At 44.8% G+C, this 20,505-nt stretch overlaps 1 protein-coding gene across 1 annotated transcript; it reads left to right on the plus strand.

Annotated features, from left to right (window-relative positions):
* The first annotated feature begins 15,662 nt into the window (after positions 1 to 15,662).
* LOC119456726 (opioid growth factor receptor-like) lies at positions 15,663 to 18,590 on the plus strand. The gene is made up of 3 exons (XM_037718549.2): positions 15,663 to 15,787; positions 16,687 to 16,782; positions 17,916 to 18,590. Exons 1-3 carry the CDS (start codon positions 15,697 to 15,699, stop codon positions 18,476 to 18,478), a joined length of 750 nt encoding a protein of 249 aa, XP_037574477.1. The 5' UTR covers positions 15,663 to 15,696; the 3' UTR covers positions 18,479 to 18,590.
* The last annotated feature ends 1,915 nt before the right edge of the window (positions 18,591 to 20,505 follow it).

Here is a 20,505-nt window from a genome sequence, read left to right on the forward strand (position 1 = left end):
CTAAATCTAAGTACGCGGGTGGTTTTTTTTTTTTTTTTTTTTTTTGCATTTCGCCCCCATCGAAAAGCAATATGGCGGCCAACGAACAGCACTTCAAGGAATCACTCGCGCATAACTCTAGAAGCAGAACTGCAGACGCTTGTATGATAATATCAGAACAGATAATTCAGCGCGCAGTATGCGGGAAAAAAAACGGAAAGTCAACCCTATGGCATTCTTTCGCTCATTCAATCACCCTGATGTAAAGAAGAGAAATAGATGCAAGGGGAGCGACGTCCCCAAAAACAAAACTGATCGCGCGGAGCGAAAGGTGTGGCGACGAAAATTCCGAAGCGATAACGTTTGTTTTCATTGAAGGAGGGAGGCACTGGGCAGACACGGCACTTACGCATCAGGCAAGCAAATGAAAAGGCGTTTTTCTAGCTCGGACTTTCTTCTTCCCTTCCAAGTAGCCATGCACGCAAACTCATCGTACCGTGATCTTGAAAATCACCCATAACAAAAATCTTTCCGTTATTCGTCAGCTGCGTTTCCAGGAGGTGATACATTGTGCTTTCTCACTGCTTACTTCTTTTTTGTATCTCAATAACAGGCCGGGGCCAGAGAGGAACGAGAGGAAGCTTTTTTTTTTATATGACGGTACTCAGCAGTTACATCGTTCTTTATTGTTTACGGTGGTCAATCATCCACAACCAGCTCGTTTTGCTGGTGTTGCTAGCTCTGCCGCGTCTATTTCATTGCGTTAGCATTCTTTGGGTATGCTTCACGCAGTGTCTGGGGGTTATCTAACCATATCTGTATCTAACCATTTTCCTGCCTACCTGGTCACTGATAGAGAGTGGTCGAACGGGTAGTGCATCCGGCTGCTGTGCTGGAGTAAGAGTTCGAAATGTTCGAAACTAACCCCTGTACCGGCCAGCTTTGGTCACTGAGTACGAACCAATGTCACTGTAGACAAGGGACTGGCACAGTACCGCTTCTCGAAGAAACTCTATGACACTTACTTGGAAGTACTGGGTATGTGCCACTCGGTCTGTGCTCTTCTCTAATCAACATCTTTGATGCCAACTGGGGTAATTAAGTATGTGCCGATGTGAATGCGCTTGTCTACAACGACGAAAAAGATCCCTTAAATTGTTCCTACGCTGAACAGCATCGAACCCACCTCACAAGGGTTCCTCAAGGACAGCAGCCCGGCGCTTTAGCATGCTGAGCCACGGAGCCACTGGATATGCTCCCGTTTTCTTTTTCTTTTCATTTCACGACAACGCTTTAGCGTTGAATGCATGAATGCACTTTGTATGCATGAATGCATGAATGCACTTTGTATGCATGAATACAAAGTGCATGAATGCACTTTGTATGTGCCGCTCTTCAATGAAACTCTGGCCAACGTAGGCCACTGAGTGTGCCGCAAGCCAGGGAACAATTCTCGGCGTTCTAAAAGGCACCGGCGCGCCACGCTTCTCGCCTCGGAGGTTACGCGCGGTCTTGTCGTCCGTGCAACTATAGATGCCACAGCGTATCCAGAAAGACGCGCGAGAGGGGAGCCCGGTTACCCCATGACGAGTTTCTTAGTGTTCGCACGCACTGGCGTGCCATGTATTTCGGAGGACCATGCGCAGGTTTCGCGGCGGCGGCGCTAGATGACACCGAGTGTTCTTAGGCAAGCGTGAAAGAGGATTCACGCTCCAGAACACACCTCATACATAACTCGTATCGACGGCGGCATTAGGTTGCGTCGCTATATTCATTTGTTTTATTTATTTAATACATACTGCGGACACGAAGTCCATGCAGGGTGGGTAAAATACAATATTAGAACACAAGAAGTAAAACAATGTCAATACAACAAAATGCTGCAGCAATACGGCAATATAGCTGATACGGAAAGTAAACAATCGTGTTACAAGTTTTATAAAGGCAAGTCATTCCAGTCATTAATGGTGCGTGGAAAGAAAGAGTACTTAAATAGGTTGGTTCGGGCAAAATGGGGGGTTAGAGCATTTTGGTGATGTTGGCGAGTAGGTCTTGTTACTAGTGGACTTACATACAATGCCGGGTCAAGTGCCAATTTGTTACTAAGTAACTGAGAAAGAAAGTCAAGCCGTAATTTTTTCCGACGCGATTCAAGCGTAGGAATATTATTAGACCTCATTAGTTCAGTTGGCGAGTCGAATGTGGAAAATTTGTTGGAAACAAACCGGATAGCCTGTCTTTGGATTCGTTCAAGTTTGTTTATGTTACATTGAGCGTAGGGATCCCAGATAATACAAGCGTACTCGAGCTTCGGTCGAATTAAGTAGTAATAAGCGAGCAGTTAACAGAAGATGGGGCGTGTTTAAGCTTGTATTTGAGAAAGCACAGTTTACGGAAAGCAGAGAAGGATATATTTTGCACGTGAAGATTCCAGGACAGGTTGCTGGAAAGGGTGACACCTAAGTATTTATAGTTAGTACCCTGTTTAAGTGCAGAGGAGCCTAGCATATAACTATAAGAAAGGGATGTTTTCTTGCGAGAAATCGGAAAGACCACTTTTTTCAACATTCAAGGTCATCCCCCATGGAGTGCACCAATAGAAAATATTACTGAGGCTATCGTTCAGATCATCTTGGTCACTAGTGTCGGTAATTTCTTTAAACAAGACACAATCATCTGCGAATAGTCTTATTTGAACATTCGGCTTTACAACATCAACAATGTCATTCACGTACAGGAGAAACAACAAAGGGCCCAACACACTTCCCTGTGGTACTCCAGGTAATGCGTTAGCATTGATTCAATGCTAACGCATTACCGTCGACAGTCGTCGTAACATGGGTTCTGCCGCAGTTTTTATTACTCTAGAGCTCCATACACCGTAATAGAGTACCTTCAATGTGACCGATCACGACCAAAGTAAACTCAAACGCATTGGGATAAAATTACGAGCACGCGATTGTTTTTCAGAGTTTTTTCTGTGTATAGTTATAGTCATTAGGATACTTCAGGCGCTTTACGGTATATATGTCTGGATCTAACTGTTTTCTTTTCACGTCATCATGTGTCACTGGCTGTGTGTCACTGGGTGTGTGTTACTGGGCTTGTACAAACTTGGGTCACTTGTATGTGCCATTGACCCTTTTAGGCACAGCAAACGATCCATGACCTTTGCATCCTTAATCAAGGCAAGTCAACCTGGACCACGATTGCCACTGGTGGTATTGACCTGACCACTTGGGGAGTGGCACTGGGTATCTGCGGCGCTTCGATGAGCCTCTGACGCCAACTTGGCTCACTTGCCACTAGGACGCGTGCGAGTTCTAGATGCCCACGGGCGAAGAGCTCGCGTCCAAGCACGCTTCTTAGCACTGGGTATACGTGCCACTGGATCAAGGAGGTTTTTAAAAAAATTCTAGAATGGCTGCCCTCGCAGGTTCTTACCAGCAGAGGTGAAGTAAGCGCTTGCCCCGACTTCACCCTTGAAAGTGTGCTGAACTAGATAGAGAACAGTTGCAAATCAACAGCTCTTGTTCTGGTAATATAAAGTTTAGACTAATTGGAAAATAGTAGTTTTTATTATGGGCTGAAATACTGCCATTCGCAAGTAGTGACCTTATGATCTCCCATACAACTTGCCAAGATCTTCAAGCTTTAGCCTAAGAAGCATCTGTAGGCAAAACTGGCCTTGTGAAAGCTTTTGGAAATTAGAAGAAAATGCTTTCTTTCCTCCGCAACATGCTGACGTTAATCGATTCCCCTAGTAAGATGGCAGCAGCTGGCTTCACCTTTAGGACCTCATCTCCACTCCAGAATTCTTTTTTTTAAAGCCTCCTTGCACTAGATATGTGCCGCTCCTGAATGAACCTCCTGGTCTGCGTCTCACGGAAAGGGGAGCTTTACGGGACTAGACTCCCGGCCCCTCCGTTCCGCTTTCGAACCCAGCAGGGACTTTTCAATAAATATGTCTTATCTCTCTTTCATTGACGCCAACGTGAGTCGCTGGGTAGGTGCCATTCTTGAACGAACCAGTTTGACGCTAATTTCTGTCACAGGATATTGTGACACTGGGTATACGTGCCACTCTTCATAATAATTATCATAACATTTAACATATCGCCAATTACACACCCATCATAAGAGAGAATGCTGATCTCATTAAAGTCACCAATCGTCTCCAAAGGATGGACGCGCCATCATTTCTTAAAGAATCACAAATCAAAGAAGGATGCACGTCTAAGAAATAATGGAAACAAAGGAAACCTACGGACACCAATGTTTAGTGGATCTAGTAAATTTTATGCGCTAGTTACTGTGCCCGCGAGAGCGTCCTTGTAAACGTAGTGTGTAGGTTCAGTAATGTGGAAAGTTGGGCGAGTTGGTGAATCATCATACTGTATTGGTGAAGCAGCGCACTGACAAGGGCAAAGTGGAGAGACACAAAAATACACGACAGTCGCTGCACTCGCAACTATTTTATTTTAGAACTAGCACTTCATCGCGCAGCCTCCGACGTCAAAGATGTGCAAGGCCAGATTAACAGCACCTTTACAAAACATATATCCGCGAACACTCGGGCGTCAAAGGTAGGCAACATATCTTACACGCTGTGCAATCCTATCCTAATCGTTGTACCCCTAACACATTCATTTTTACAAATTTAATCTAGTGACCTTCCAAAAAGGCGACCTCGCTATGGCTCAGAAGAACAGACGGATATATATTTTTCCACAAGATATGGGTTAAACAGTACACAACGGACGATCTGCACTTGACAAATTCCTTTGTATGATTAGGTGCACATCGTCCGTTGCGTATTGTTTACCCATATCTTGTGGAAAAGTACATATCGGCCAAACGGGACGGTGTGTGAACACAATACTTATAGAACAGAAAAGGTCAATGAGGGGCAACATTCATTCCACATTAAAGGGCATTGTGCACAGCATGGGTGCTCACCCATGCACGATGACACTACAATTCTCTCGCACCATAAGGATCAGCTGACCAGGGAATTAGTGGAAGCCTTTCACATTTACAAGAGAAAAGAGGGTTGTATAAGTCAACCATCTGTTCTTCTGAGCCATAGTGAGGTCGCCTTTTCGGAAGGTCACTAGGTCACTAGGTCACTTCAAATTTGTCAAAATGAATTTGTTAGACAACGATTAGGATAGGATTGCACAGCAGTGTAAGATATGTTGCCTACCTTTGACGCCCGAGTGTGCGCGGATATATGTTTTGTAAAAGTGCTGTTAATCTGGCCTTGCACATCTTTGACGTCGGAGGGTGCGCGGGTATATAAAGATGAGGTGTTCGTTCTAACATAAAATAGTTACGAGTGCAGCGAGTGTCGTGTATTCTTGTGTCTCTCCACTTTGTCCTTGTCAGTGCGCTGCTTCGCCAATACGGTATGATGAGTAGTGTGTAGGATGCAAGGATATGCCAACATGGTAGATTGAAGCTCCGTTGACAAAGCTTGCACCTAACCTCCTGGGATGGTACACGCTGCAAGAGAAACCACGTTTCACTGAACTGCTTGGCAGGATGGGTTACTGTGTTGTGCGTGTGTCGTTGTCTGACAGAAGTGAGGATTAAAGTTGCTGGTTCACGCGATGATAATAATAATAATAATAATAATAATAATAATAATAATAATAATAATAATAATAATAATAATAATAATAATAATAATAATAATAGCAATACAATATGGGGTACAAAGTTCCGAAGCCGATGTTTGGCTTTGAGGAATGCCGTATTGAAGAGCTCGACATCATTTTTGAAGAGCTTTAGTTCTTCAATATGCACCCAAGTCTCGGTACGCTAGCGTCTTCGGATTCGACCGCGTAGGAATACGAGAAATGTTATCGGAAATTAATCTGCGACGTCATGCTGAGTTGCAGTATGCCATATCGCTGAGCCACAGCAGCACGGTGTTTGTCAACTTGTTCTCTGGAATGGATGTGGGTCATGGAATTCAGTCGCAGCACGCGGCAGCATATTTTGTAGTAGCATTTGCTGCGTCTATGTATTAAGTCATTTTTAACACCAAGCCGGAGCTGCTGTTTGTAGTAGTGATAAAGCGCATGGACAGGCAAAGAAGAAGATCAAGCGCAACTTAGCCGCTGCTCTGTTTGCTGCTAAATGGGGACGCCCCATTGTAACAGCATACAGAAATAAGTTTCATAGGAAGCTAAATGCTTCGAAATGTATCGCGGATACCTCGGCTTGTATTGTTATGTAGCATGCTCGGCAAGTTGACGTTAACGGTCAGAGTGTTCAGAAAGCCCCAACACATGGCCTCAATAAATGGCCCCCATCAAGGGCTAAATATGCTCCCTACCATTTTTCCGACGCCGCATTTCAACCGTTCGACTTCATCCCCTTCTGCAGGAGCGTCGCATTCGCGTACTAGTGTCGCCATCTGGGAAAGGATTGCATAAAGAGCGGAGGCTGAGCGGCCGCCTTTCAGCCGCTCCTTCGGGTGAATGCAACGGTGGGGCAAACAGCGAAATATTTGGATAAACAATGTGTTTGAAGCAAGTTCGGGGAGAAACAGGCAAATAAAATCAGCACATATTGACAAATGACAAGTACCCTTTGAAAGATTGGTATTCATTCAACTTAGGTCGCCAGTACTTGACGAATTGCGGATCTCAATCAAGTGCAGAAATCGTCAGCCATTGGCACACGCTGCAGAAATAATACTAGGTGAAACCGAGAAGTCAATGGTTCTTAACAATCATATCAAACCAACCGATAGTGAAGTGTCATAATAATAACCGAAGTTACGCGTTTTACTCATTCATTGATTCATTTAACGTCCATTCATAATAAAGGAAATGGTAAATGAAAAAGAAACACAGCTGTCGGTGAGGGTTGGAACTTAACCTCAACATTACGCGCATGGTTCTCTGCCAATTGGCAATACGTCAACGGCTGTCCGCTCGTGCACTTAGTTATGTGCACTTACGATTTATGTGCATTTATAATATCATTGCATTGTGCAACAACGTCCGGGCCCTGGTGGCAGATGTATAACAGTCGTTAAACCATGGGCATAACATGATCATTTAGCTTCGCACAAGTAGGTCTAAATTAGGCCTCAGTTTTGTTATACGCTTCTGAAATGAGATTTTTCGGTGCTTAGCGGAGTTGATGTGTTGAGATGTATGTTCGAGCGTGAAATGAACGTGAGATGAACGTGAAAATTAACACCCAGAGCAATCCGAACGAAGTACAACCGTAGCTGCAGTTACCCGGTGGATTAGATTTGTTCGGCTATTTATCATTGACTCTTCACGTGGCTATCAGACTGCTGCTGTATCATTGTGCAACAGCCTCTGAGGCTCGTGGCAGTTTCATTCGCAGCATTCCATTTATGCGGAGTGCGCTATTTCTGCGCTTAATGTCGGCCAACGAAATTCACTCTTTCTTCTGTCTACTGGGCAGTTCCGTAAACAAATGGGGTTTCTTTTGTCTTTTTTGCTTTCAGTCCACTGTGTGAGAAATTCACCATGCCAACTCTGTGCCAGTACAGGCACCATCAAAGCACACGCTATCGCTGGTGGAGATCGCGTATATATTGCTCCAATAAAATTGGGAATCGTATACATGCCCCTCGATGTCGAAAGCGCTTGAAAAGCAATGTTATAGAATCGAAAGATTTTAACAACTGATATCGCCTTGACATTGCACACACTGATGATCCATGGCGCTTAACACGAATTCGATAATTCCGGCATCGTGGGCATGCATATAACAGTAAACTGAAAAAAAAGGGGGCAACGGCTTCAGCGTAGAACCGACGAAGCCTTGTAAAAGAAAAAAAGTACCGAGCTAATTCTGGGCAGGTGTTGTCTGGCCACTACTGGACAATGCGTGCAAGAAAAATTTCTGCTGGTAAGCGTGTGCGTATTTCTCAAATTCGCGCGCAAACAAACAAGCGCACTAGTTTTTTTTTTCTTCTTTTGCTCTCTACACCTTTGCTGACCTGTGTTAGATGAGGTTATATTATAATTAATTCTGGGGTTTTACGTGCACGCTGTAGGGGGGGGAGGATTGGTTAGATATGCCCACACTTGCAAAAAAAAGTTAAAAAAAAACAACATAACGTACTCAACTTCAACGAATATGTTCGAATCTATGCAAATCGAAAGCATTAGTGAAGCGGCTAAACAAAGGCTTTTACGTACAACTAACGGCTATGTCTACAATTACGTTTATTTTCATCCTACGCAACGCGCAATCTCTTGCAATGTTTACTTTTACGCTTACGTACCTTGAAAATGCGTAACTTTAATAGATTACAATTTTCATTTTACCTACTACGCCGTTCGCAAGCTATGCTAAATTTAAAGCGACAATTGAGGTGAATGCACAGCGTGACTGGTCTATGTGGAGATGTTACGAGAAGGAAAGCAATGTGTGGCGCTTGTCGAGGTTAGAATGGTGGCGAGAGATGCGTGCAACGGAGAAGTACGATATATATATATATATATATATATATATATATATATATATATATATACACACTGGGTGTTTCAGCGAACACTTTCAAAAAAAATTTTAACGGTGCCTGTGGCAAATAGCACAACTCTATTTCATGAGCTGGTCTACTTGAAGAGGCGCACATTACTTGCACACAAAATTGAAATGCATAACCGTCTAATTAACAAAAATTCACTGATAAAGCTTTCACCTAATTACCTTATACCCCATATTGCAATTAACAAATTGTAGCCGTGGAGTTCGCAAGGCGCATCCACTTGGACACGAATTCTCAGGATGACACCAGTTTCGAGATAGTAATTCCCGAACTTTACGGAGACATGCATTGGCGTTCCAGTTACTTTCTTAAAAAAAAAAAAGCGTCGTTTTATGCATTGAAGCACGAAAGTAACTGGAATGCCAGTGGATTTCTCCTGAAAGTTCGGGAATTACTATCCCGAAACTGGTGTCAGCCTGAGAATTCGTTCGAAGTGGATCCGCCTTGCGAACTCCACGGTTTTTAAGCTGCAACATGGGCCATAAGATAATTAGGTGAAAGCTTAATTAGTTAATTTTGGTTGATTATTCGATTATGCGTTTGAATTTTTTCTGCATGTCCGCCTCTTCAAGTAAACTAGCGCATGATCTAGATTTGTGCTATCTGCCACAAGCGACCTTTAAAAAGTTTTCAACAACGTGTTCGCTGGTTCCCTGAAACACCCTGTATATATATATATATATATATATATATATATAAGCATTCTAAACCTTGTGTCACTGTCGCACATGCCTCTGCTGGAGGATTGGCTAATACTGGGCCCATATGCTCCTGACTATACTTGCGATGGCGCGTTGCTTGATAAACACGTCCACACTTCTCCTGCGACCACACGGAGACTAAGCATGCATTGGAATAAAATTTTTATTTCACGATTGGTGAGGATTAATTGTTACTGCAGCGCAATCACTACAGCAGTCGCGGTTGGCGCAGCTCTTCACTTTCTGGTCGGCGTAATGGAGATGAAGCAAGCTTGTCCAGCTTGCTGCTGAACAGCATCAAAGAGCAAGAAACGAAATAACAAAGTAAAGTTTTTACGAGAATTGGAAGGGTAGTGCCCTTCTTTCCAAAGCCAGAACAGGTTGTCTGCTAAGGCGTAGTTATATGATAATTATTTTAATGATGTTGACTGGTGCACAACGAATAAAAATGGTGCAGGAAGAAGGGAGCATATTCTGTTAGAAAGTATGAGAATGCATCCATTGATAAATGTGGATGCAGTAGGTCTGACAGAGGCGCGTTAGGTTTTAAGACGAAGCTTTATACCCCTGTCAAGCGGGCAAGTTAAGTGCACTTACGGAGAGTGTCACTCGGTTTAAGTGCACTTTGCCAAATCTAAACGTCGCAAGTGGAGTGTCACTCACTGAAGAGTGTACTCGCGTCGAAGTGGGTTCACGGAACGCACTTTGGTGGCCGAGTTCGTAGCCTCGTCGGTTTCAATGGTACAAAATGTAATGCATAAAAAAGGACACATAAGTTCATTTTAGTGGTGGTACAGCTCTTGCGCACAAATAATAGCCTAAAACACGTTCATATTCTGTTCGAGCAGGATCAAAAACCGCCTCGTCGCACGCCGCTATGTCGTTCTGGATTGGCTAGGCATTTTTCTTGGCCGGCATTGACTTGCCACACTCTTACAATAAAAATTATTTTCGCTTTTTTGTTGAAAAAACATAGATTAAGTTTGTTTTAATTAATAATGCAACGTAAGACAATCACTCTTTAGAAGTACTTTTCTTTTTAATCTACATCTTCACAAAACGCGCTCGTAATCTGTTGGCATTTTTTTACTGCGAGTGCACTCTGTTTTCCCGTTTAGAACCGCGTAGCCTGAAGTGTCACTCAAGGTCCCGAAGTGCATTCCCCATAAGTGCACTTAACTTGCCCGCTTGACAGGGGAATTAGCTCGGGGTGGGATCAAGTCCTATTGTCCTATTCAAATACATGTAAAACCCAGAGATGCCTTATAAGACAGCCGCTGGACCAATTCGAATTAAATGTGTTGCATTTTAGAAAAAAATTACATTCTAGGAATTGTAGGACACAAAATGTTTATCTTTCGCTGGGATTTTTTTTTAATTGAACATTGGCAAGTTTAAAAAATGTTTAGGTACGAAATTGAGCAACTTCTAACTTTACACAAGAACGCATATCGCACTTGTGCAAACCACATGCGTTGGAACATCTAACGGTAAAGCTTTCTCTTGAGAGGCAGCTGTAGCTGGAGGATTCCTATCCAAATAGATAGAAGCAGAGAAATAGTTTTTTTTTCAGCAACCACGCATTGCACGGAATTTGATGAGGTTTCTTGCATTTAAAGGAAACTGTCAAAATCTAGTGGCTGTAGCAAGGGAATTTTTCGTTCATGCAGATATTTTTTATTTGTTCAAATTTTTAGAATAAGGAAAAAAGTAATGCAACAAGTTTACAACTCAGCAATAAAAACGACATCAGAATTCTGTAAACTGCACCTTATACATATAAAGCGGACCGAATTGGTGTATTATACATCGCTCTGAAATATATAAATAACCTGTGAGTAGGTCTTTTGCAACCGTGCCGACTGCCGAGTTATAAATTTGAAAACGATTTGCTGCTTTTTTTTACCAGTTTACGGGAATGCTCGTAAACAATTTCATGCCCTAAATCAAATCTGTTTCCTATAGGCACTAGAATTTACCTTTCTCTTCCAAATACAATAAACTTCATTTAATCAGTCCAGCTGTTATATCATAAAACTATTTCTGCGTTATCCATCAGTTTCAATAGACCTCTTGACGACTGGTGCAATAATTGAGGGATAGCATGCGAGGCAGCGAACTTTTCATTTTGAATAATGTAGCCTAATGTATAAAGATGTTTAATGGCACCAGAACATTTTAAACAAGCTGGGTGGTATATGCGACCACCCCATTTCAAACGGCCTGTTCATATCATCATCATCATCACCATTATTATGCTGTCAAGAGTGAGCGTTGAGCAGAGGGGGACTTTAGAATAATGTTACCAGATCATTCGGAAGTCGTAGGGGGACGGGAGTGGGGAGGAAGTCGAAGATAGAAACGCGATTCAACGTTTATTCTAAATTTTGTTGATTTCAAGGAAAGCTTTTTTTTAGCTCTCCAGTAAACTAGCGCTTGCGTTTCGACATTCTTCCACTTGTTTCTAACACAACATGCGTGACATGCAAGATGGCGTGAAGACGGCGTGGCCACTGCGCTTTGGTTTGGCTACGGCTCATTACTCAACTCATTAAGTCAATTGTAGCTGGATCGAGAAAACGTGCGAGCCGCAAGTGGTCGCGCGCTCAGGACCTGCTGCTTCACTTGCGGAAATGTTTCGCTTGGCCACCTGCCTCTTGAGTCTTTTCGAAACTGGCGGCACGATATTCAAAAACTGAGCAGCCGATTTGGCACCACAGGGCAAGCATTCCGGGACAACTCAGGGTCCGGAGACGCCAAAGCGGGACAAAACACCGTACTGCACCTAATCTGCGGGACAACGGGACCTAGGCGGTAAAATCGGGACGTATCCCGCCTAAATCGGGACGTTTGGTCACTTTTCTTTCGAAAAGGGTCCTGAAAAGTACGCAAAAAAATTTGAGTCACATGTGTGAACTTAAAATGAGTTCAGCAGTCACTTCATCAAGTAAACTCTTCCTCTACCTGACAGATACCGGCGGGTGGTATACAAAGGCAACTTCCACAACTTGAAGCACTTCCTATAGAAGTAGCAATTCGGACGAGAACTGGCGTGTTCTAAACGTCATGGGTGATGGCGACAAACAATTCTTCGTATATTTAACACCACAGAAAGGTAGTAACTTTGTGACTGGATGTGTACATCAAGTGGCTCAAAGGCTGCGTTGCCAAAATCAAAAGAGTTTGGGGATCACAAAGCAAAACATTGAAGAATGACCTCTCGTTGCACTCTAAGTCCCTCACGCCGGAATTCTACACGTGACAGCTGTCTAGATTTAACGGGGGATCTTCCCAATTGACCCCGTAATTGACAGCGGGACAGAAGGCAAGATAGAATCGGAGTATTACGAGAGGCGGCCACAAAACAAAGGACATAGCGAGAAAAAAAAGTACAGAAAAGAAACTGAGACAGCCGTCTCTGCAACCTGGAACCTCGAAAGCAAACAGTGATTCGAAGACGTTCCTGGCCCGCACTTGGAGTCGACGTCAAAGCTAATCTCGGCTGTCCCACGGTCCACGTGAAGAAATAAGCGGGTCGCAACGGGTAGACATTAGGCGAGATTGAGGCGCTCAAGTGGTTGGGCGTGAATTTCAGAATTATTCGATGGTGAGGCGAATGTATTACCAGTATTTCTTGAGTGCGTCTGAAGAAGGTGACAAAATGCAGCAGTGAGGTATGAGTCATATACACGTGCTTAGAGCATGTATAACTGTGCAATCCGGTTACGCTAGAGACTGAATGCCCATCGCTTGTATGCCATTTCTAGCGACATGGAGGATGCCTTTTGAGCCATAGGATGCCAGGATGTATTTTTAGTTTGCCAATTGGAGTCACGCACTCAGTTTATACGATGGGCTGTAGTAGAGCACTGCATGGGCTCGGGCCGCGTAAGCAATTGTTGAATCGGGCCCAGGCAGGGCACCAGCCTAAGAGCTTCGGGTTCGAGTCGAGCTTGGGCCTCAGTTCGGGTACGCATTAGGCCCAGGCATGCGATTTTCAATAGCAGCAAAACTTTAGACTATAGAAACTTCAGTCCTAGGAAAATTTTAGGTAAGTGTGTGGTGCCAGTCGGTTTTTGGGAAAACTGGGGCAGGCAGGCCGCGACCCAGCAGCGATAGACTGTACAGATTATTGTACATTAGCGGCGCACTTCCGTCGCTTGGAAAACGGTACCAGTTATTACCCTCGCCCATTACACGTCCCGTTCTTTTTTTTATCAGCGAAGCTGTTTAACCTGGGCTTTTGCCGTCAGGTTTAGCTGAGGACACGTTTAGCTGAGGCTGATTCTTGCAGTTGCCATTGCTTCTTCGATATAGAAAGCCTCTGTCACTTATGAAGTAAGCCCTCTTAGGCTAAACTAAACTGACTCCGTATAAGAAATCGGCTTATGAAACTAGTTAAGAACTGTCGTAAAAAAAGCAAGCATCTATGAACCTGCCTGCTACACTAACCACCAATTTAGGCAAACTTCAGAAAACTATTTCGTTCAAGATGCATTCATTCAGTGCGCACATACGAGCCTGAACGGTCAGGATATAATTTGTTGCACGAAAATTAATTTCTACGTGCCACATTTGCCTCTGAAAACTTGAGCACGCTTACACATTGTTAAAGAAATTGTTTGCGAAAACTATTCAACTGTAACCGATAAATTGACTGTATAGGCACTGCGTTGTTATATAGTACAAAGAAAACTATATATACACCGCATACATAGAATCGATTTAGGTGTTATAGAAAAAAAGTGTATTACATTCCGAGGCCGGTAGTTTTCTCAACATAAACTTGAAGATCCAGCTTTTCCCTAATGATGTTTTGCACAAACAAACATTGCATGAGATTAAACGTTGCATAAAATTAAAATAAACACAACCGCAGGCATATAATTTTATTATATCGCATTTCATTAACCACTTCATTGCTTTGCTTCACATAGATTCCACCATACGTGCTCTGGCTGCCCATATTCTTTTAGTGGTTATTTTTTTTTTTTGCTGTTTTTTGAAAACAATAACGTAACGTAGAAGGCTTCTTTTTCTTTTCTTTTTTTTTCGCAAACTACTGCTCAGTTAATTGCACATCTAAGTAAACAAAAAATAAAAATAAATTGTCATTTTGACTTGGCTGAAGTACCCCATACTAGTGCAATTCTCAAGAAATAATCTCATTTTTTTCTTTTTTTTTTTGCAGCCCACCTTCACTTCTGCGGTTCCTTGGATCGCTAGAAAGAAGGTTTTCAGCAACAATTCATCCAGTATATAATATTTCGTAAGTTTAGGCCCCTTTCAACTACTTATAAAGGAGCTGCTTAATATCCCGTTTCTGTGGCATTTAGATTGTGCTTGTAAAATCCCATTTGTAGTTTTCTATACAAACCCCACCTCCCCAAGCATACACGTTTTCCGACTTCTAGCGTTAACCCGTGTATTTCCACCTGCCTCTCGTAGCACCTTTGAATAGTGTCGACGCAGCTGCCTTTTGTCAGATTTTCGATGGGCCACTGATGTAAAGGAGGGTTCAATACTTCGCTTCTTTCTTTTACAGGCTTGGCTGAACGCCACTATGTCGGACCTCTCGGTGGGACGTTGGCAATGATCATTCTTCTTTGTTATCCTTTACGTCCGAGCATGTTTGATCGTATTTGAATGCTATAATTTCTGTCTTTTTTCTTCCTTTTCTTTTTCTGTCGCTTACGAACTGTTTACCACGCACTGATAATATGTGGTCCAAATTTCGTTAAGTGAATGAACGTCTATGTAGAGCACGGTTCTTTATTCCTCTGTACGCTGCCTCTAATCTCTCTAACTCGAACAGACAGACGTCGCGTCTCTTTTAGTGCTCGCAGTAAAAGTGTGCTCTTTCTGCCTTAGCGTTTGCTTTCATGCCTTTCATGCGTTTGCTTTCATACGAAAATAAGCAATAACAACAGCCCAGTTCCTGAGAAATGATACCTTGCTTGAAAACTATAAAGCAATAGACATGGTACCCATCGAAAATACTAAATTTGACGGTGACGTTGTGGACAGCCTCTCTAACTGATCCTATACAGCGTAAATGGAGGGAAATGCAACGTTCAGAGTACAATTGTTTACAATTGTTTACAAGAGTACAAACAATAGAGTTGTTTTCAGAAGGTTGGAGTTTCCGTTCATTTCCTAAGCGAGAGAGAAACACTTATTCGTTGCAATGTTTTTTTTTCCCGCGCCGTCTTTCTATATACACGATGAGGTACGATGATTTCTTTATCGCTTTTATCAAGCACGCGTTCGACAGTCAGCTGGACCAACAATTCCTGAAGACTGACGCGTCAGAGCACGACAAACACTGAGGCGGAATGATGGCAGAAAGTAAACACAACTGCTTGTTGAGCACGCAACGTTCATCGCCTATAAAAGGACCTTCGAACGTCGCGTGTGGCCTAGTTCTTTCGCCGCAAGTCACAAAGGCGCCCACCACACACATCCGAGATGCAGATTTTCACTTTCACTTTGCTTGTCTTTCTTCTGGCCGCTCTGTTCGTCCGCGGTGATCACGGCAATGAAGAACATGCTGAAGATGGTAAGCTGCCCCTGCAAAGTCGTGTTACTCTAATAATTTCGGAGGTCAAGTACAAAAACTTGTTTGTTTAGGTTTTTTTGACATATAAAGTGTTTTACCTGGCACTTTTTATAAATATCGCTGCATTTTTAAAAATCGCCAGTGTCATATAACACTAATCAACTAATCGAATTGGATTACTCAAGAGGGAGACACTCGTGCACAAGAAATCAAAATGCCTATTTTGCAAAAATAGCAACACTTCGCTAATCAACTTTTTACCTAATTACTTTAGGGCACATATTGCAATTTACGAATTGAAACCAGTGGCTTTTCAAAGCGCCTTCACTTGGTAAGAATTTTGAGACTACCACTCCTTTTGAGACGATCCACGTCAAACTTGAGCTAAAAATGCACTGTTGTTCCACTTATGTAGTTGAGTGAAGCGCCTTTTTACACATTGAAGTACAAAGGGGACTGAAACGTCACTGAGTTCTGTCGCAAACTTTGGGAACGCAAATCTTGGAACTGGTGTCATTCTCAGAATTCGCACTCCATATAAATATTTGCTGCAGCCGCGGACTGCAATCAAACCCGCGTCCTCAGCAGCGCGATGCCATAGCCACTGAGCCATTACGGCATGTTCTTATGCAAACACTGTCCGCCTCTCAGAGTAATCCACCTAAAACGTAAAATTGATGCTACTTGCGACAGGTTATTTTTTACAATTCTTTTAAATCTAACGAAAAATTAGAATAGAAGATGATTTAAAGGGTCCGTTCCAGCTATTCTTATTCAGGTGTGAAACGTCAAATACATACTCTAACACTCGTGTGGTTTCCTGTACGTTTCACGATAAGCTTATTTCGTCGTTGTTAGCTTAACACGTCGAGATGCTTACCACTTACACATTCGCGCAGATGAAATGGACGAGCTCATGGACGACTTGGCGGGCGGCAGCGAGGAGCTGTCTCGAAGCAAACGATGGGACCATGAAAGCAGCGGACTGGACAACGGTGATAACAGCCGCCACCCGCTTGGTCATTAAAGCAAACAGCGATAAGGACATGCTGCTTCGATGCTAGCATAATTATCTGCTGTTAACTTCAATGGAATTACTATACTTCCATACTAGTTCAGCGCAGTACCTAGATACGCTGTTTCTAGTTATGGGAAACACAGGATGTTTTTCAGACACGCTGTTTCCGCTTACGGATTCCACCTAATAAAAAGTATTTTTAATTTTGCCTACCATGACTTGTAATTTGAACGTTGGTTTCAGTTGCCCGAAATTCGTACTGCTATGGTTTTGTTCTTAATTCGCCAATTTCGCATTTTGGTCTTCGGTGGAATGAACCTTAGAGCACCGCTAATTTGCGAATTTGGAAAATATTGGCTTCCGAAGTCTCTCCGGAGAATCCTGTCCTGATTCCGTAAGTAGATGCGGTATCTTGCAAGCAAAATGAAAGCTGTCTAGGCTCATTTCGGACGGTTGAAAACGGGCAATCGGAACAGGCACAACAAGGCCACACCAAAGTATTTTTATAAATTTCTTCGACAACCATTTCAGCGAACTTGGCAGGCGTGTGAATCACAAACCGGAAAAGGTTCGTCGACTACAACCGAAAACAATCCAATACACTTTTATCCCTATCCCACGGTAAAGCGGCACACAAAATCATCCTATGACAAGTTCTTGTTCAATTTACCTGGTCGCAAAGAGCGTTTTCCTGAATATTTTAATTTTCTTCTCAAAGTAGTTCATTTCTAGCACAGAGTAGAAATGTCTCATTTATTACGTCACTGACGCTTTCGCAGCGTCCGCACAAGGCAATGCTCCTCTCTACAAGCTTGTCCAGCTAAAAAGAATTGTGACGGCAAAACCACGTGAATTGACTCGGCGCAGCTGTGTGTGCGTACAACTGCGCTTGCTTAGCCTCCTTTGTAATCTTCCAAAGAAAAATCATCTTCCTCGCCATGCTAACCTGACTCTAATGCTTCAAGAGCTGCTACACTTGGCCCAACTACACATTTCATAGAACGACAAGCCTTCTATGCAGTGTTTGGCAAGTGCTGCTGCGTGAAGCCAGATACGAAACCTGATCACTCACTCTATGTTCTGCCGTACTCTACTGCCTGCCACGTACAGGACCAGGCCCACCCGAAGGTGGCGAAGGCGGCGAGCGTCGCGGGGTACGACGTGGAGGGGATCGTCAAGGCGGAGGCGAAAGACGTGGTGGCCAGTGGAGGGTGCGGTATGTTGCTAGGCGTACACTGAGACCCGGCGATGGAGGGCGCCGAAGGCCTACGGAGAGACGTGGGCAACGACCCGGCGAAAGACCGGGCGAACGACCAGGCGAAAGACCAGGCGAAAGACCAGGCGAACGACCAGGCGAAAGACCAGGCGAACGACCAGGAGAGCGACCAGGAGAGCGACCAGGAGAAAGACCAGGCGAACGACCAGGCGAACGACCAGGCGAACGACCAGGAGAAAGACCAGGAGAAAGATGGGGAGAAAGATCAGGAGTAGGATGGAGAGAGAGACCGGGAGAAAGACCAGGCGAAAGACCAGGCGAACGACCAGGAGAAAGACCAGGAGAAAGACCAGGAGAGCGACCAGGAGAGAGACCGGGAGAGAGACCAGGAGAGAGACCGGGAGAAAGACCGGGCGAGAGACCGGGCGAAAGACCAGGCGAAAGACGAGGCGAATGACAAGGCAAAGGACAAGGCAAAGGACAGGGCGAAAGGCGTCGAGAAGAATCAGAACAGCCATAAGGTGCCTGTCCCTGGAATTCCAGATAGGCAAAGCGTAGATGACGCGGACTGTCGCTAACAGCGCGCAAGTAAAGATAGGAAATTATTTGAATGCACGCCAAAAAAGGAGCCGTAGGCACCATAAATTTGTCGTTTGGGTCTTTCTTCCCTTGTTTTGCCTTGTAGTGCCAGCTGGCTATATGCTTCCCGCATAAATGAATGCTCTCCGCACTCGCCTTGCCGCGGTTTGTCTCGTTGTTCTTTTTTTCCATGACAATGCATGAGGAAGACGGGAGTAGGAAATGGTTTTCGCTACAATGCTTTTTGCGAGGTACATGTCGTGGACATCATCCACGTCCTGTTTCTTCAGCGCGCCTAACGCTTGAAAAGTAAAACGATGACTCTTCTCCATGGGCTTTGGGCCTGGCGCCAGCTAGTACAAAAGTTCGTTTACCCTAAAATAGACCTATGGTACGTTGTCCAAGCTGCAAGTAGTTTTATGTTTTAGAGCGCAGCTCTTAAGCGCCCGTTCCTGCTCTGAGCGTCGGCGTTGCAATACCTCGTAACTGAGCGAACGAGCACAGCAAAAGCTGAAAGCGAACGTGGAGCGCAGCGGCAGATGGAAGGAGTGTATGCGAGGAGTAAAGTGGAGGAGGAGGCTACAGTGAAAATATGAGGCGGAAGAAGAGGAGGAGTGGAGGGGAGACGGCCTGCGCATGGGCTGAGTTGCTTCTTCAGCCGCTTGGGTGATCCCACGCTTCCGAGGGGGGGGGGGGGGGGGGGGGCGTAAGACGCTCGTCCGCGACGTCAGCCGCTGAGGTCAGTCCACGGTACCAGCGTGTGTGACGGGGATCACTGCTCTAGCATGTAGCGACGGCGAGCGGCTACGAGTAAGGCTCGATGTGACGCCCCCTTGGGTGTTGTCGCCGCTGACACTGGTGGCACGATTTCCCCACGACGAAGGGTCACTATCGCCGTTCGTGGAACAAAAGCGTGCGAAGAAAAGTGTAGTGCCGCGCAAGACGAACTACGGCGACGATGGCTACGATATGGCAACAGAGTAGCGGGCGTCGTCTGTATGGAAACAAAGCGCTGCATGAGCTGCATGGCGGCTGCTGTGAAACGCGCCCACGCGGCACCCACGCGCTGCTTCTTCCGATTAGCGAGGCGGTCGCGCCACGCTTTGCTCCGTTTGCAATGTTCCGCACGAGACAGATTGTCCGAGCCGGCTGCGCCACTCACAGCGTTCTCTTCCTAATAAAAACCATGTGCCTATTTAATCACAATACAAAATATTGACACGCGAAATAAAAACAGGTATATAGCTGCGCCGCTCGAACTTCGCATTAGGTAGTATCGTAATCGTCGGTGAATTTCACAGCGTAAGCTGTTATGGGCTCATTCCAATAGCTGTTTTGGGTCGCGATGATGCCGCCGCCAGCGGCCGCGTAATTGCTATCGCCGGAAACGCGAAAAAAGTACCCCATTCTCGCCGGGATCTAACCGGCGCCCGCTGCGTGGGAGCCGGATACTCTACCACTGAGCCACGCAAGCGCTTGCTATAAGGCCGGGGAAAATACTCTAAGGCAAACGCAGGGTGAGACGACTCAAGCCTCCGCCAGTATGGTGGCGCCATTTAGGTAATATGCCTGCAAACGCAGCGTCCGCAGGCGCAGACGACGATATGTGATTCAGACGAGGCGCGCAATCAACGCGCTCCTGAGCTGCCGAGCCTCCGCCAGTATGGTGGCGCCATCTAGGTAAGATGCCTGCAAATGCAGCGTCCGCAGGCGCAGACGACGATATGCGATTCAGACGAGGCACGCAATCAACGTGCTCCCGAGCTGCCGAGCCTCCGCCAGTATAGTGGCGCTATCTAGTTAATGTGCCTGCAAACGCAGCGCGGCCGACATGTAAGTTGCAATTGTAAGGCTTGATCGGGCTCAGCAGACAGCTGCGCAGAGATCATTACAATCCCCAGCTTG

The sequence above is a fragment of the Dermacentor silvarum genome, chromosome 6 (assembly GCF_013339745.2).
Source record: "Dermacentor silvarum isolate Dsil-2018 chromosome 6, BIME_Dsil_1.4, whole genome shotgun sequence".
NCBI lineage: Eukaryota > Metazoa > Arthropoda > Arachnida > Ixodida > Ixodidae > Dermacentor > Dermacentor silvarum.